Source organism: Cnephaeus nilssonii (genome assembly GCF_951640355.1).
Source record: "Cnephaeus nilssonii genome assembly, chromosome: 11".
NCBI classification, from domain to species: Eukaryota; Metazoa; Chordata; class Mammalia; order Chiroptera; family Vespertilionidae; genus Cnephaeus; species Cnephaeus nilssonii.
In genome coordinates, this window is record NC_137082.1 from 26,113,667 (window position 1) to 26,127,341 (window position 13,675).

The 13,675-nt window shown below is 38.3% G+C and overlaps 1 protein-coding gene across 2 annotated transcripts in view; it reads right to left on the minus strand.

The window, feature by feature from the left end:
* The window catches only part of PLCB1 (phospholipase C beta 1), a 630,635-nt gene that overhangs the window by 102,036 nt on the left and 514,924 nt on the right, over positions 1-13,675 (minus strand). For both annotated transcript variants that reach the window (XM_079784121.1, XM_079784122.1), the window contains exons 19-23: positions 12,907-13,061; positions 9,980-10,144; positions 7,680-7,779; positions 6,755-6,859; positions 5,463-5,572 (exon numbers count right to left, since the gene is read on the minus strand). In XM_079784121.1, the coding sequence (XP_079640247.1) occupies positions 5,463-5,572; positions 6,755-6,859; positions 7,680-7,779; positions 9,980-10,144; positions 12,907-13,061 (635 nt within the window). The remainder of the gene's footprint in view (positions 1-5,462; positions 5,573-6,754; positions 6,860-7,679; positions 7,780-9,979; positions 10,145-12,906; positions 13,062-13,675) is intronic.

Consider the following 13,675-nt stretch of genomic DNA (forward strand, 5'->3'; position numbering starts at 1 on the left):
TGTGTTTTTTACAAACTGAAGGCAAGATCTTTTTCCAGCAAAAAAAAAAAAAAATAATAAAAAATAAAAAATTATGACCTGCTTTTTTTTTTTTTTTTAATATATTTTATTGACTTTTTACAGAGTGGAAGAGAGAGGGATAGAGAGTTAGAAACATCGATGAGAGAGAAACATCGATCAGCCGCCTCCTGCACACCCCCTACTGGGGATGTGCCCGCAACCAAGGTACATGCCCTTGACCGGAATCGAACCTGGGACCCTTGAGTCCGCAGGCTGACGCTCTATCCACTGAGCCAAACCGGTTTCGGCATGACCTGCTTTATTGTGATACTCACTTTGTGGTGGTCTGGAACCAAATCAACATACCTCTGAGGAATGCCTGTACTCTGTCTTAGACCATAACGTCCCCCAAGGGTGGAAATGGATGCTTGGTCACTGAATGTAGCCTTTGTAACTTGGAAGTTTAGAGTTGGGAGATATGTATGTGTATTTTGGCCAACAGCCAGTACATAATCTGATCAAATAGAATCCGTACACAGAAACCTAACTTATTGAAAAACAAGTTTTTATAATATCCAGTAACTTAAAGGGGGAAATCTTGACATTTGATTCAACAAGAAGTTCAGTTCAAAGGATATTACTATTGAAGGTGAAGGTCTTGTAGTCTGTGCTCAGTCATCCAGGTAAGCTGCTGCAGGGGACAGGAAGTGAATGAAGGGCTCGTCCTTACTAAAGGTTAACTAGAAAGCTGGTTTTGTTACTGGGGTGCACGGTGCAATGTGGTGCAGTACAGACCTTTGCTATTCGGAGTGCTCTGGAACAGCATTCTCCCATCACTTGGGGCCTGTTAGAGTTTCTGAGCCCCAGGCCCCACTCCAGATCCACTGAGTCAGGATCAGCATTTTATCATTAAACTTCGAGAAGTGGTGGTGTAGAACATGAGTTCTGGAGCCAGATTGCTTAGATTTCAATCCCGACTCTGCTCTTTACTAGCTGTGCGGCACTGGGTGATGAAGTTAACCTCTCAGTGCCTCACTTTCCCCATCTGTTAAATGGGAATAGTAGTACTTAAGACACATGGATTTTTAAAAACTTAAATATGTTGTTACATTAAAGGGCTTAGAACAGTACCAGGAACATAGTAAGCACTCAGTAAATATTTACTTTTTTTCTCCACATCTTGACATGTTTTAGCAAATATTGCATTTGGAAATTATTACCAAATAATATTTTGTAATAGATATATTGGATAGTGACTTTTGTCTCTTTATAGGCATATTTAAAAAATAAAATTTAACAATGGTTACTGATGTCTCATTAGTCATCTCTATAACCACATTAAAGTATTAGGGCTGTGAAACATTTTTAAAAATTAAAAAAAAAAATCTTGGTAGAAAGCAAATGTACCTAGAAAACATGCTAGCAGGGCTTACAACAAAAATTTTAACAGTATCTGCAAAATTACTGGGCCTTCTGTGTCTTTTGTTTATTATTTTTAAAATGATGTTTTATTTAGAGAAATAGCTAAACATATTATAAAGCCTTTGTTATTCAGATTAGGCAACTTTCTACAACTTTACTAACCCACTACCCTGAATAACAACTTTAAAATAAATCCAGCAACTATAATCTCTATTATTCCTTAACTTCCAACATACATATGTTGAAATTATATATATACTAAAAGCCCGATGCAGGAAAATTCGTGCAAGACTAAGCCTTCCTTCCCTGGCTCCTCTGGCCACCCACAAGCACCAGGACCCGGCTGGCTTGCCTTTGGCCCCGGCTTCGTCAGGAAGGACATCCAGAATGACATCTGGAAGACATCTGGTCTAATTAGCATATTACCCTTTTATTATTCTAGATATTTTTTTCACATGATATGAAATCAATATCTATTGTCCAAAGCATGGAGAAATTTTCAATTTTTCTAGTGATTTGGTTTGCAAATTACTCTATGAAGATAACTTATTAGACTATTACAAATGTGGGAATATTTTGCAGTGCAATGAAGTCTTTAATTTTCAAGTAGATATGACCTTTATAGGTACAAGTTAAAATGATTCTACTAAAAACGTCTTCGCTGCTAAAATAGTGTCTCCAGTGCCTGCCATGTCCTAGATAAAATTTTCTTCCCAGAAAACCACAGCTACTTATGTTCAGTGGCCTCATTCAAAGGACCGTGCATCACTGCAAGACAAGATGAAGGGCACACTGGTGCTCAGAGGTGGGAAATGACTTTTCTTCCCTACTGTTCCATGGGAAGAGCAAACGACTTTTTTCTTGAGTTTCAAAAATGACGGCAATTATGGGTTTAGACATTTCAAAGGGAAAATTTGTATTTTTTTTCTGTTAAACCATATGGAATCTATCTGATTCAATGTCTTTAAATTATTTCTAAAACCGAAAAGGTCCAAGTTTTCTCTAAGTTTCACCAACATTTTACATTTATCGAAAATTCTTTGTGATCACCATTTTTCAGAGGAAAAACAAAAATAAAGTTGACCTAAACTTCTACTGCATTTGTATGTCCATGGCTGTTGCATTCTCCCCAAAGAGTTTTTTGGCAGGCGATGTCTTGCAAAGATAAGGCTGTGAAAGGACAGCGATGTGAAAGGACCCCTGCAGTCCCAAGGGCCCCAGGTCTCCATTCCTTAGTGACATTTGCTTGCAAACATTAGAGAAACGGTCGCTCAGATCAGCAAAATGTCCCATTCTGAGACCTTTACCTTAAATGCTGCACTACCTACGCTGAAGAGGCTGGTGTCTTGAAAAGTTCTCCTCAGGGGAGAGCTTACTCCTCGGAGAACCTGGCTAACAAATAGGTAGAAGTTGATGATATAAAAAGTCTTGTTTCTAAATAGTGACAAAGCATGTAATTGTACTTGAAAATGCTTCATTCCAACTTCTATTTCTTAGAAAATAAAATATATCTAATTGAGTAAAGAGACTCCTGTTTTCTAGTCAGAGAAGGATGCTATGAATAGTAATTTATTTACAGCTATATAAACTGTATTTTCCTTAAGTTAAATTTTATTAAATATGGTAGTAAGCACAAGAAGGTAGGAGAGAAAAGTTCCAGAGCTTCTGGTGGGTTTCTAAGGAGAGCTTCTAATTTCACGTTGGTGTATAGATAAGCAAAGCAAGAAATTCTGTAGTCTTGCTTAATCTTTTCAAAGGCCATTGGAAAGAAAAATAACACACTCTTATCTCTGAAGAAACACCCAGATTAAAGATGTAACTATTGGCAAACATTTAAATTCTAGTTCCCAAGCAAAACATTCAGAAAGGGCTTTCATTTTTAATTTAATGATAAACAGAAGCTATTTAGCACTGCTGGGTTCTCTATAAGCAGAATTGCACACAGGGGTTCTTGAGTACATGATTGATTGAGAGTATGCTCTCAGGAGAAAACTGTCAGGAAGTGAGGAAGGCAGGGCAGAACAGGGAGAGAAGGGAAGTTAAAATGTGGTCTCAGCCTTAGCCTGATCCAACAAAGGTGGGGTGGGGGGCAGCTTGGGAGTGCGAATTGCAACACAGAAGTTGCCCACTCAATAGCAAGGGACCTGAGTTATTCTCCAGGATCTTTCAGTCTCTGGGCACGGATCACCCTATTCCAGGAATAACTTTCCAGGCATCTCCAGAGAAGGTGGCTCCTATCAGCCCAAGCCAGTCCTCTGGAGAAGCCTGGAGCTGTGCGGGGTTCGCTGCCCACAGCTGCAGCACCCCTGCAAAGGAGCTGTGGGCACGGCACCAACAGCATCTGCTTGGAGCTTGCAAAGACACCTTCTTCAATGGGCCTGTATAGCAGTGATTGCTTACATCAATCCCTCAAAATTCAAGCAGGGGTCTCAGGTATTTTTTGGTTTGTTTGTTTCTAGGTTTCCCTCTGCAAATGGTAAGCCTAGATGTCAGAGGCACAAGCAACTTTGGAAGTATATTCATGTCTACCATTAGGCCTAATTTTCTGACAGTATAAAGTTTCCCTACAACCCCATTTATTGCATACCACATCAAGCATTATTTATGAAACGTCCCAGTCTAACCTGAAATTTCATCCCAGAGGATGATGTATCTATTGGTCCTGCAGTGTAAATGAGAGACTGGAAAATCTTACTCTTATGTGAAATATTTTCCTTTCATTTCATTTTTCTCATGTTCAATTAACTCAACATCTTAGATTTAAAATTTCTAAAATTCTGTACAAAAACCAAGGAAATAATCATAAATGTGCTAAAAAATTTACATGATAGTCATGGAAGATCTGTTTAAAATAGCGAAGCATTCCAAATATCCAGTAATAGGGGAATGGAAGTATAAGTCATGGTATAGTTACATGATAGAAGACCATGAAGTTACTAAAAGTCATACCATAGGAGAATATTTACTAACATGGAAAATATTTGCATTAAATGAAAATTAAACATGGATTGTGAGTACTATCCCATTTTATGAGGGAGTATAATTGTACATAAAAATTAGCTATATGTGGATCCCATATTTACAGTGTTACCGCTGGGTGGCTTGGGTGTTTGAATTAAGACTTTCTTTTCTCCTTTTTATTTTTAATTTTTTCTATGATAAACCTACACTTCCTTTAGAATAAGAAAAGGGCTACTTAGTAGATAATATTAACTTAAATGGATTTGCTATTAGTTATAGTTATCTAAGCAGTTTTCAAGGTTTCCCCATACACACATAGTTATCCATTTTTCTTATCTCCCCCCACCCTGAATTTATTATCTGAATATTCAAATAAAATATGAAAATAGCTATTTTTATCACTATTTTTAATATTGGGGCTATTTCCAATAATCATTAAATAATATTTCACTTTTTTAAAAAACAAAGGATCTCCAGTCTACATAGAGGCTTGATATTTTTAAACTTTACTTCTAATATTTCTAAACCCTTCATTAATTATTCTTTACATGGTGATATATAACTTAGAATAATATACCAACTGTTTTAGGAATACATATTTTAACACATAAATATACAATGTAATAATAATAGCAAACACCTTATGGCCCATGCTACACACTAGGTATTGTTTTAAGTACTTTATGTATTGTAATAAACCACAAAAGCACTTTGAAAATCTTGTACTTTAAATTGAAGACAAAAGAAAGTACTAAATGACTTGATAATCATCTTCTTTTATAAGTGCCTTAATCATCTTTAATTAACATGAAATCATCTAGAGATTTTCATATGTGTACTGTTTCATGGGTCAGAAATAAGACACTGGTGGTGGCCACAGGATACCAGAAGAGAATGAAATATGAAAAATTCAGTTAATCATCTGGTTGTTTTGTGAGATGATGATGATGAACTCCATCAAGATGTTTTTCCAGTGTGCTAATTTCTTCTCCTGAGGTGTGGTGTTACATAGGTAAAGCCAGCAACGAGGTGTGGAAATCACCCTTAATGTCATGCATAAGATTAGCACTCCCTCTCACCTCTTTCTTTAAGTCTTCTTCATCTTCCAGTGTCAAAGCAGCCAGTTGCTTAGCTCTCTGCTCCATCAGATTCACATATCGAATTGGATTTGACAAAGCTTCAATCACATCTAAATAGGGAAGAGATGTTTTAGATGCAAGATCCTGGAAGTATTGATTATCCACCATCCATCCATGCATCCATCTATCCATCTACTCACCCATCCATCTACCAATTCATCATTCATTCTCTATTCTTCCATCTGCCAATATAACTACCCACTCATTCATCCAACGTTTTAAAAATGAACAAGAGTTAAGACCCTTTGCTGAAATTCCAGAAAGAGAGCATTCAATGGAGGGCAGCTCTGAGAGCCAAATGAGACAGGCTCCAAATCAGGATGTCTCAATGCTCCATATTATTCAGTTTATTTTCAAGGGTTCCATCCATTCCAGGGACCTGAGTTTGGCCCAAATGATGTTTCATAAGTGGAGACATTTCACATAAAAAGCCTGTTTTCCAGATGGTTGAAACAACCAAAAGATTTGGCAATATGGGTCTAGCTGGAGTGAATGTGGCTGCCATCTTTGGGTGGGGCACACGCTCCAAGTTTGCCATAGTCTTCTTATTTTTTTATTAATCCTCAACTGACAGTATTTTCCCCCCATTGATTTTTTAGAGACAGTGGAAGGGAGGGGTAGAGACACACAGAAAGAAACATCAATGTGAGAGAGAAACATCAATTGGTTGCCTCCCGCATGCACTCCAACCAGGGTGGGGATCCAGCCTGCAATGGAGGTATGTGCCCTTGACAGGAATGGAACCCCCAACCCTTCAGTCTGTGGGCCAATGCTCTAACCACTGAGAAAAACCAGCTAGGGCATGCCACCATCTTCACTACTCCTTAGTATATTATACCCAGGCCACTTAGCACTGTATTTAAATTTATGATCCCGTGTTGACATCATCATAAGTTAACTTCTCTAAACTTAGGATTCCACGCATGAAAAGAATCAGGGTTCTAAAACTGGCTCAAGGTAAAAATAATTACACAGATCTGTACAGACTGCTATAGTGCCAGGCAGCATGGGTTAGAAAGTGTTGGGCTCATGAGAGTACTGCTACCAGTGGATAAATAGACTCAATAGTTTATTGGAACTTGAACTAAATTAAATTAACACTTGTTCATAAAGGCTTGAGCAATTTACTTTCTAGACATATATATATATAAAATAAAGGTGACTCTGAGGCCAGGATCTCCTATCTTTGTTTCTATAAAAATATGGATGAGCCGTTTGATTAGGCTGTTTACCTGCATAAGTGTCTGGAACGTAGTCTTTCACCTCTATGTAGACAAAGACAGCTGGCAGCATCAGAGGCTGGTTCCTCTCATTCCTCAGACAGATGTAGTGATAGCCTGGAGGGCGACAATAATATTGTGCATCACATATTTTCTTCACAACGCTCGTTAGCACACAGGAACAGCTATGCGATAGAAGTGTTTATTTTAGGGGACTTTGGATGACAAACATTTTAATAGCATGGTTTTAAGTGAGAATTATTTTCCTCATCAGACGGAAAAACAATGTTGATTCTGATTTTTTTCTTTCCAACCACATTTCTCCCCCACAGAAGAGAATTCAGTGGCATTTGTCATAGATTAAATTACTGCCCCAACTTTGTCCCTTGTCCATGATTCCTTCACTTTGGGTTTTGCCATATGCTCTGCTTTGGACAATGGGACTCAGTGATGAAAAAAAAAAAAGTGGTGGAAGCAGAGGCTTACAATGCACTTGTATAGTCCGGCTTGTCTTTATGCATTCCAGTGGGTACCCTGAGAAGTCCTACTGTGGGTGCACTGCCCCTTCAGCCTGGGCCTCTGAATGAGCACATGTGGAATACTCCTAACCCAGCCCACAGCCCGGAGCACAGCTACATGGCTGAGCCCAGCAAACCCTGCCAAACCACAGACCGGTGCCTATGAAGATAAATATTTACAAGCCATTGAGTTTTTAGGTAGTTTGTTATGCACAATTATTGTGACAAGAGTTGATTCATATATCATAGCATGTCACAAACACATGAAGCTGCCAGATTGAAATAGTCTTAGAGCCCTTGTTGTAGAACAAAATACCAAAGCAGCAACAGCTTCCTAAATCATTCTTTAATAATCATGTACGACAGGGATGATTTTCTTTACAACTTTGGTATAAAGCTTCTCACCACACCATCCATACCTGGCCGAATTGCTTGTACTGGCAAGATCCGGTGACCAATAAATTTTCCTCCTTCTTCATAAGCTGCTATCCTTAGACAGGCGAGTGAAGGAAGAACCACCTTTAGAGACATTAAGGACACACATGGTTACAAGAAGGAGCAACTCCAGAAAACAGAAAAGAATTAGAAAGATATTATTCATAGGGGTCCTGCTTTGCCAGATCAAACTAGAAGTTTCTACTTAGCAAGTTGATAAAAAGTTAAGTTGTTGCTCTACAATTTAGATTTTCAAAAGGAGAAGGGTTACCAGAGATACCACTTTATGTTTTATCACCTTCTCCTAACTAGGAATGTGTTCAACACAAGGCCATTTGCTTTTGACCTGAACATTCTCAATGTGGAAATGACAGAAGTTCTATGTTTAAATCCAAAGAGTTAGTGGTCTTTTCATTATTTGAGCATTTACTACTATATTTTCAAAGCAAACAAAGCCAAAAAATAGCTTTCAGAAGAGTTTTCAAAATGAGATGCTTTATAAATTTATCAATTCCCAAATGAAGTACCAGAAAAATTGCTCATTTTCACCCTCAGTGTGATATATGCAGAGTACACAGTTATATCCCATGTCAAGAGCATTAGACCAATAGCATCCTTAAAAAAATGTATTTTTGCCAGCAAGAGCAAACTATTGTCTATTGACTATTTTCAATGTGCCAAAATTTTCTAAGTGCTTTCAGTGTGGTAGGAGATAATTATGATAACTCTATGAAGTAGACACTATTACTAGACCTAATTAACATAAGAAATGATGGGGCACAGAGTCATTTAATATAGACATTCTCTTTGCAGAAGACTTCCTTTGTGGATATTTTGGCCAGATAAAAGCAAAGGGTATGGTAAGAAAGCCTACGCTACTTTCTATTGGACTTACTGTCTTTCTTTGTGTGATAAATGTGTATGAAGAAGATTTGCTTTTTGGTGATGGCAGAGAGAAGGCTCAGGTGAATGTAAAAGGTTTTAACTCTATCAGAGAGAACCCTGACAAGAACGAATGACCAGCTGCAGTGGATAGAGAGTCTAGGGAATTTAATTAATATTCTTTTATAAAGAAGTATGACCTGCCTTTCTCTCAACTATCATATTATTCCTTATTTCCCCCCTCTACTTCATTTGAGTCATAATGAAAATATATAATTTACCACTGTATTATGAGAGAATATGATTAGATTTATATGTTACTAGAGGCCCAGTGCATGATTGAATCATGCATGTGTAGGGTCCCCTACACACTTTCGCTTTTCGCAGTGGAGCTGGGTGCCTGTCCGCTGGTGCACTAGGCCTTTCAGAAGCCTCCGGCTCGGCGGAGGCTTCTGAAAGGCCTGGTGCCGGAGCAGACAGGCACCCAGCTCCCCCACTTTTGATGGTCCGCGGCCGCTGAGGGGGGCTGCCGCGGTCACCTGGCTACCCTGCCGTTGAGAGATGCAGCTGGGTGTCCGGGGCAGGCCCCCTCAGTGGCCGCAGATCTGGCCGTTGAGAGGCACAGGGTGCGGGAGTCCCGCCTCCTGCGCCTCTCAACAGCAGGGTAGCCCCCCTCAGTGGCAGCAGATCCGTGCCTCTCAATGGCTGGATAGGCCACCCCGAGTCCCACCCCCCAGCCTCCCGCCGCCCAATCGTGGGCGTAGCGGAGTGATAGTAATTTACATGTTACTCTATTATTAGATAGGATTAGAGGCCCGGTGCACGAAATTTGTGCACGGGTAGGGTCCCTAGGCCTGGTCGGCAATCAGGGCCGATCTGTGGGGTGACCGGCAGGGCAATTGGGGGGCAGTGACAGCCCGCTGGCCAGCCAGTCCCAGCCCCTAATCGCCCTGCCACCACTGCCAGTCATCTCCCTCTGCTGGGCAACTGACTGGGTGATGGGGGGGGGGGGGAGGGCCCGCTGGCACCCACCTTGGCTGGCCTGGGGCCTGAGGGCTGGGGGAAGCTCCTACATTGAGTGTCTACCCCCTGGTGGCCACTGTGTGTCATCACAACTGGTCATTCTGCCGATTGTTCTGCCGTTCGGTCTATTTGCATATTAGGCTTTTATTATGTAGGATTCTGGCCTTCCAAATGAGGTATACTAGAATTAACTGATTTACAATACAGTTCTGAAACTCCGAACAAGTGATTCACAGAGATCTTGACTAGTTTTCAAGATAGCTTTCAAAATGCCATTGCTTTATTACTATGTAAGTTCCCCAATTAAGCAATAAAATTATTCTTCTTTTCATTTTTTTCTCAGTGCAGTTCCATATCATGCCAAGGACACAAGACCAACCTTTTTGAACACAATGGGTTCTTCTTCCCAGACGGGATTTACAGCATTTCCTTGGGATGTCTTGGTCTTAAATGCTTTCCTCCTCGTGTCCACAGGCAAACCAAACATATCCACTTCCACATAAGTCCCGACTTTCTTATCAGAAAGAAACTGACCCGAAATGATCTAGAAAATAATAAAAAAGTAACTTCATAAATGAATAACAATGATATAAGAAAATGCTCCAGGGAGGCACAAATAGGAGCAAGAGTACAAATATAATTTCTCTTTTGGCTAAAGAATTAGTGGGGGACTTATTGAAAATGCTGGGGTTAGAGGAGTTAATAAGACAAATTGTTTAGGAGGAAATAAATGAACAAAAGTTTGATGAAATGTTTGTTTTATGGACTTAAGATACATATATTAAACGAAAGATTGGTCTTTAGAGGCAACAGAATATGAAGATTTTCCTAATACTTAAAAATATCACAAGAGAAAACTTCTCATTTTAGCATAATTATCAATTAATTTAAGAGTACAAATTTAAAACATAACATAGTAGAAACTCTAGCATTTAAAAAAAATTCCTGTTGTTCATGAAATTTAACTTGAAAGAGTGGTTGTAATCCCATGGTATACCAATTCTCAAAGTTGTTACAATTTAAATAAAAAGTCACAATGATGACTGAAAAGGCAAAAACAATAAATATCGACTTTAAACCATTAAACCCAGTTCATTATTCCTTCTAACCTCACCTGCTTAGCCATCCACACAATTGTGGGTATCCTCTGCCTAGCTGTAAAATTATCAGATACTGTGGAGTTAAAAGAGATTTCTAAATCACATAGTCACAAAATGTCTCCCACCTCTGCCTCTTCTCACCCAATTTTCAAAACCCAAGTGATTCTTCAGGTATCATAAAGGTGTCTTTTAAAAAAAAATTATCTGTATTGTTGAAAGTATTACTGATATCCCCTTTTTTCCTCCCATTGACCCCTCCTCCCCACTCTGCCCCCTCCCCAGGCCTTCACAGCACTATTGTCTTCTGCTTTAACACCCGAGGGGAGCAGGGTCAAGCAAGAGCTGACAGAGCAAACCTGGCAAGTCTGGGTTGCCTGGTTGGCAAAGCTGCCTGCTGGCCAAGACCTTTCTGAGCTCAAGTCAGTGAAAGGGGACACAATTTCCAAGACCATGACTGGGTCAGAAAACAAACACAATGGTGGCTTGAGAATGGCCATCAGTGGCCCAGTGAGGCCAAAGTCAGCTACATGCTGCTGTAGTCAAAAATTCCACACAAGTTAGATAGAAAGTCATGAGGAAGAGGCTGTCTGAATTTCCCCACAATGTTTTTGTGAGCTTATGATGACTGATGAAAGCACAAGTCCTTAACTCAGTGGCACTACTCTCACATTCTCATCGGTGAAAGGCCAAAACAATTTGAGTGTACAAGTCCATTCTGGCACTATGAAGTCTATGTCAGAGATCAAAACACAAGCACCGCTGGACAGATGTGAGCTCATCTTGGTTCTAGCTGCAGGTTAAAAGCAGAACTCCAATGCAGCATGGCCATCCGCTCACAGGATACTTGACAACTCCAGAACAGTGTCTCCATTCTGGACTCGGGCAGCAGTACATTTTCCTAAGACTCAACTGTTTCCCCTCAACTTACTTTCCTGTCTCTATATCATTGTTTTATAGTTGTTTGCACTGTCACAGAAGAATTTTCAAGAAAAAAATAAATGAACAAGCCAACATGTACAAAACAAGGTGGATCAGCAAAGAAAATATTATTAGTTTGACCCAACTATAACAACAATTGACAAAGATTCTAATAATAACATCTTATCAGTTATGCTTACGAGTTTATTTTAATCAAATGACAGGAATTACACATCCTTTGCTGAAAACAATTTCCTAAAAATAAATAACATCTTGAAGCTCTAATTCTGCCAACTCTGCTCTTCAGATATATGCTGTGAAATAATTTCAAAGGATATGATTGTGAGATACTTCACTGAAATTTTATTTTTAATCCCTGGTAAAGTGACAAATTTTAAAATAAAATAAATGGGCTCAACAAGCTTAAGGTAGATATAAATTAGTGAAACTGTTATAGAGCCTTTTTAAATATAATTTTTCATATGCCTTTGGTTTTGGATCAATCTGAAAATTGAATTTATATCCAATAAAAAATGTTTCTTAATTAACAGTTATCCAGTTAAAGAGGAAAAAAAAATAAGACTTTAAAACGTAAAATGAAATTTAGCTAAAATAACCCAGAGCTTATAGAATTCATGTAAAAAGTTCTTTATAAAAATGATTTACCATTTATGGTATTAATTCTCACAGCTAAAAAAAAAAGTTATATCTACTGAAACATCAATTTCAAAGATTGCAGCAATCATTTAAAATTCATTGTTAGGGTCAGATAAATATTTAATAAAGCAATTTTTAAATTTGATGTGTTTTAAATCCCTGAATACTCTGATAGATTTTTTAAATCCATGCTATGGTAAGTTCAGAGCTTTTATTCCACTTTGACAATTTATTGGGAATACTTTTTTTCTTTGGTTTTTCTCAGTATGGATATTTCTCTAGAATTAATAGGAGAGAAAAAAAATAGAAGATTTCTCCAGTAATTTTTGTGTAAATTTTACTGTGGAACATTTACATCAAAAGAAAGGGTTGGCCATGGTGTGTCTCACCAACTTGTTTTGTTGATTTATGGTCCAATTTTTATCCTGTTAAATGTGCAGCTGAGTCCCTTTATTTCATGCATGTAGTTTCTTAGAAATTCTAATTCGGATTCAGGCCTTAAAAAAATGTCTGAAGGAAGTGGGGACTGTGCTAGCAACTACACTTTTAATGACTCAACTACATTTTTACACAAAATAGGTAATGTCTAAGACTTTTGATGGGGACAATGTTATAGTAGAGATGTACATACCTTAACAGACAAAGTGTTGGCCACTATCCCATCTACGATGCCTTCAGTGAATGGATCAAAATGCTTGTCAGGTCTCCTCATAAACTCTGGTTTTAATCTGTAGCCACTCTTCCCATTGTATTCATACATCCCCATATTTATCTGCATAGCCAGGTCTGCATACCAAAAATACAAATCTTACTGTGACTCTATTATCTTTGTAGAAAGAAAGTAAGATTGTATTATGGTCCACTTTTGTTCCCCTTTTAAAAAGAAATATGTATTCATTATAGAAATATAGGAAACACATACAAGAAAAAAAATTGAGCTAAAATCTCCAAATCCAGAGATAAGCTACTACCAACAGATTTGTGTATGTTTTGTTTTTCTACTTCAAATACAGAGTGTCCCCAAAAATGGATACACACTTTAATAGCTGATAGCTGTAGATTATATTACATTTTGAAAATGAAATAATTTCACTAAATACTGCATTTATAATGTGCATACATTTTGGGGGATACCCTGTATATTTTAAACAGCAGTATATCCATTCCATTAAATATTTGCCGGCTTTAATTTTAACAGCTATACAAAATTCTGTTGAATAGGTATATTTGAATAAATGTATTCATCCAGGCCCCTTTAAGAACACATTTATGAGTCTCTTCTAAATTGTCACCTTTACATATAATGTTTTGATGAACATCATAGTGGTGAACTCTTTGAAGATATGATTAATGGAATTCTTAGGAGTGAAATTTCTGGATCAAAAGATACGCACTTTGGG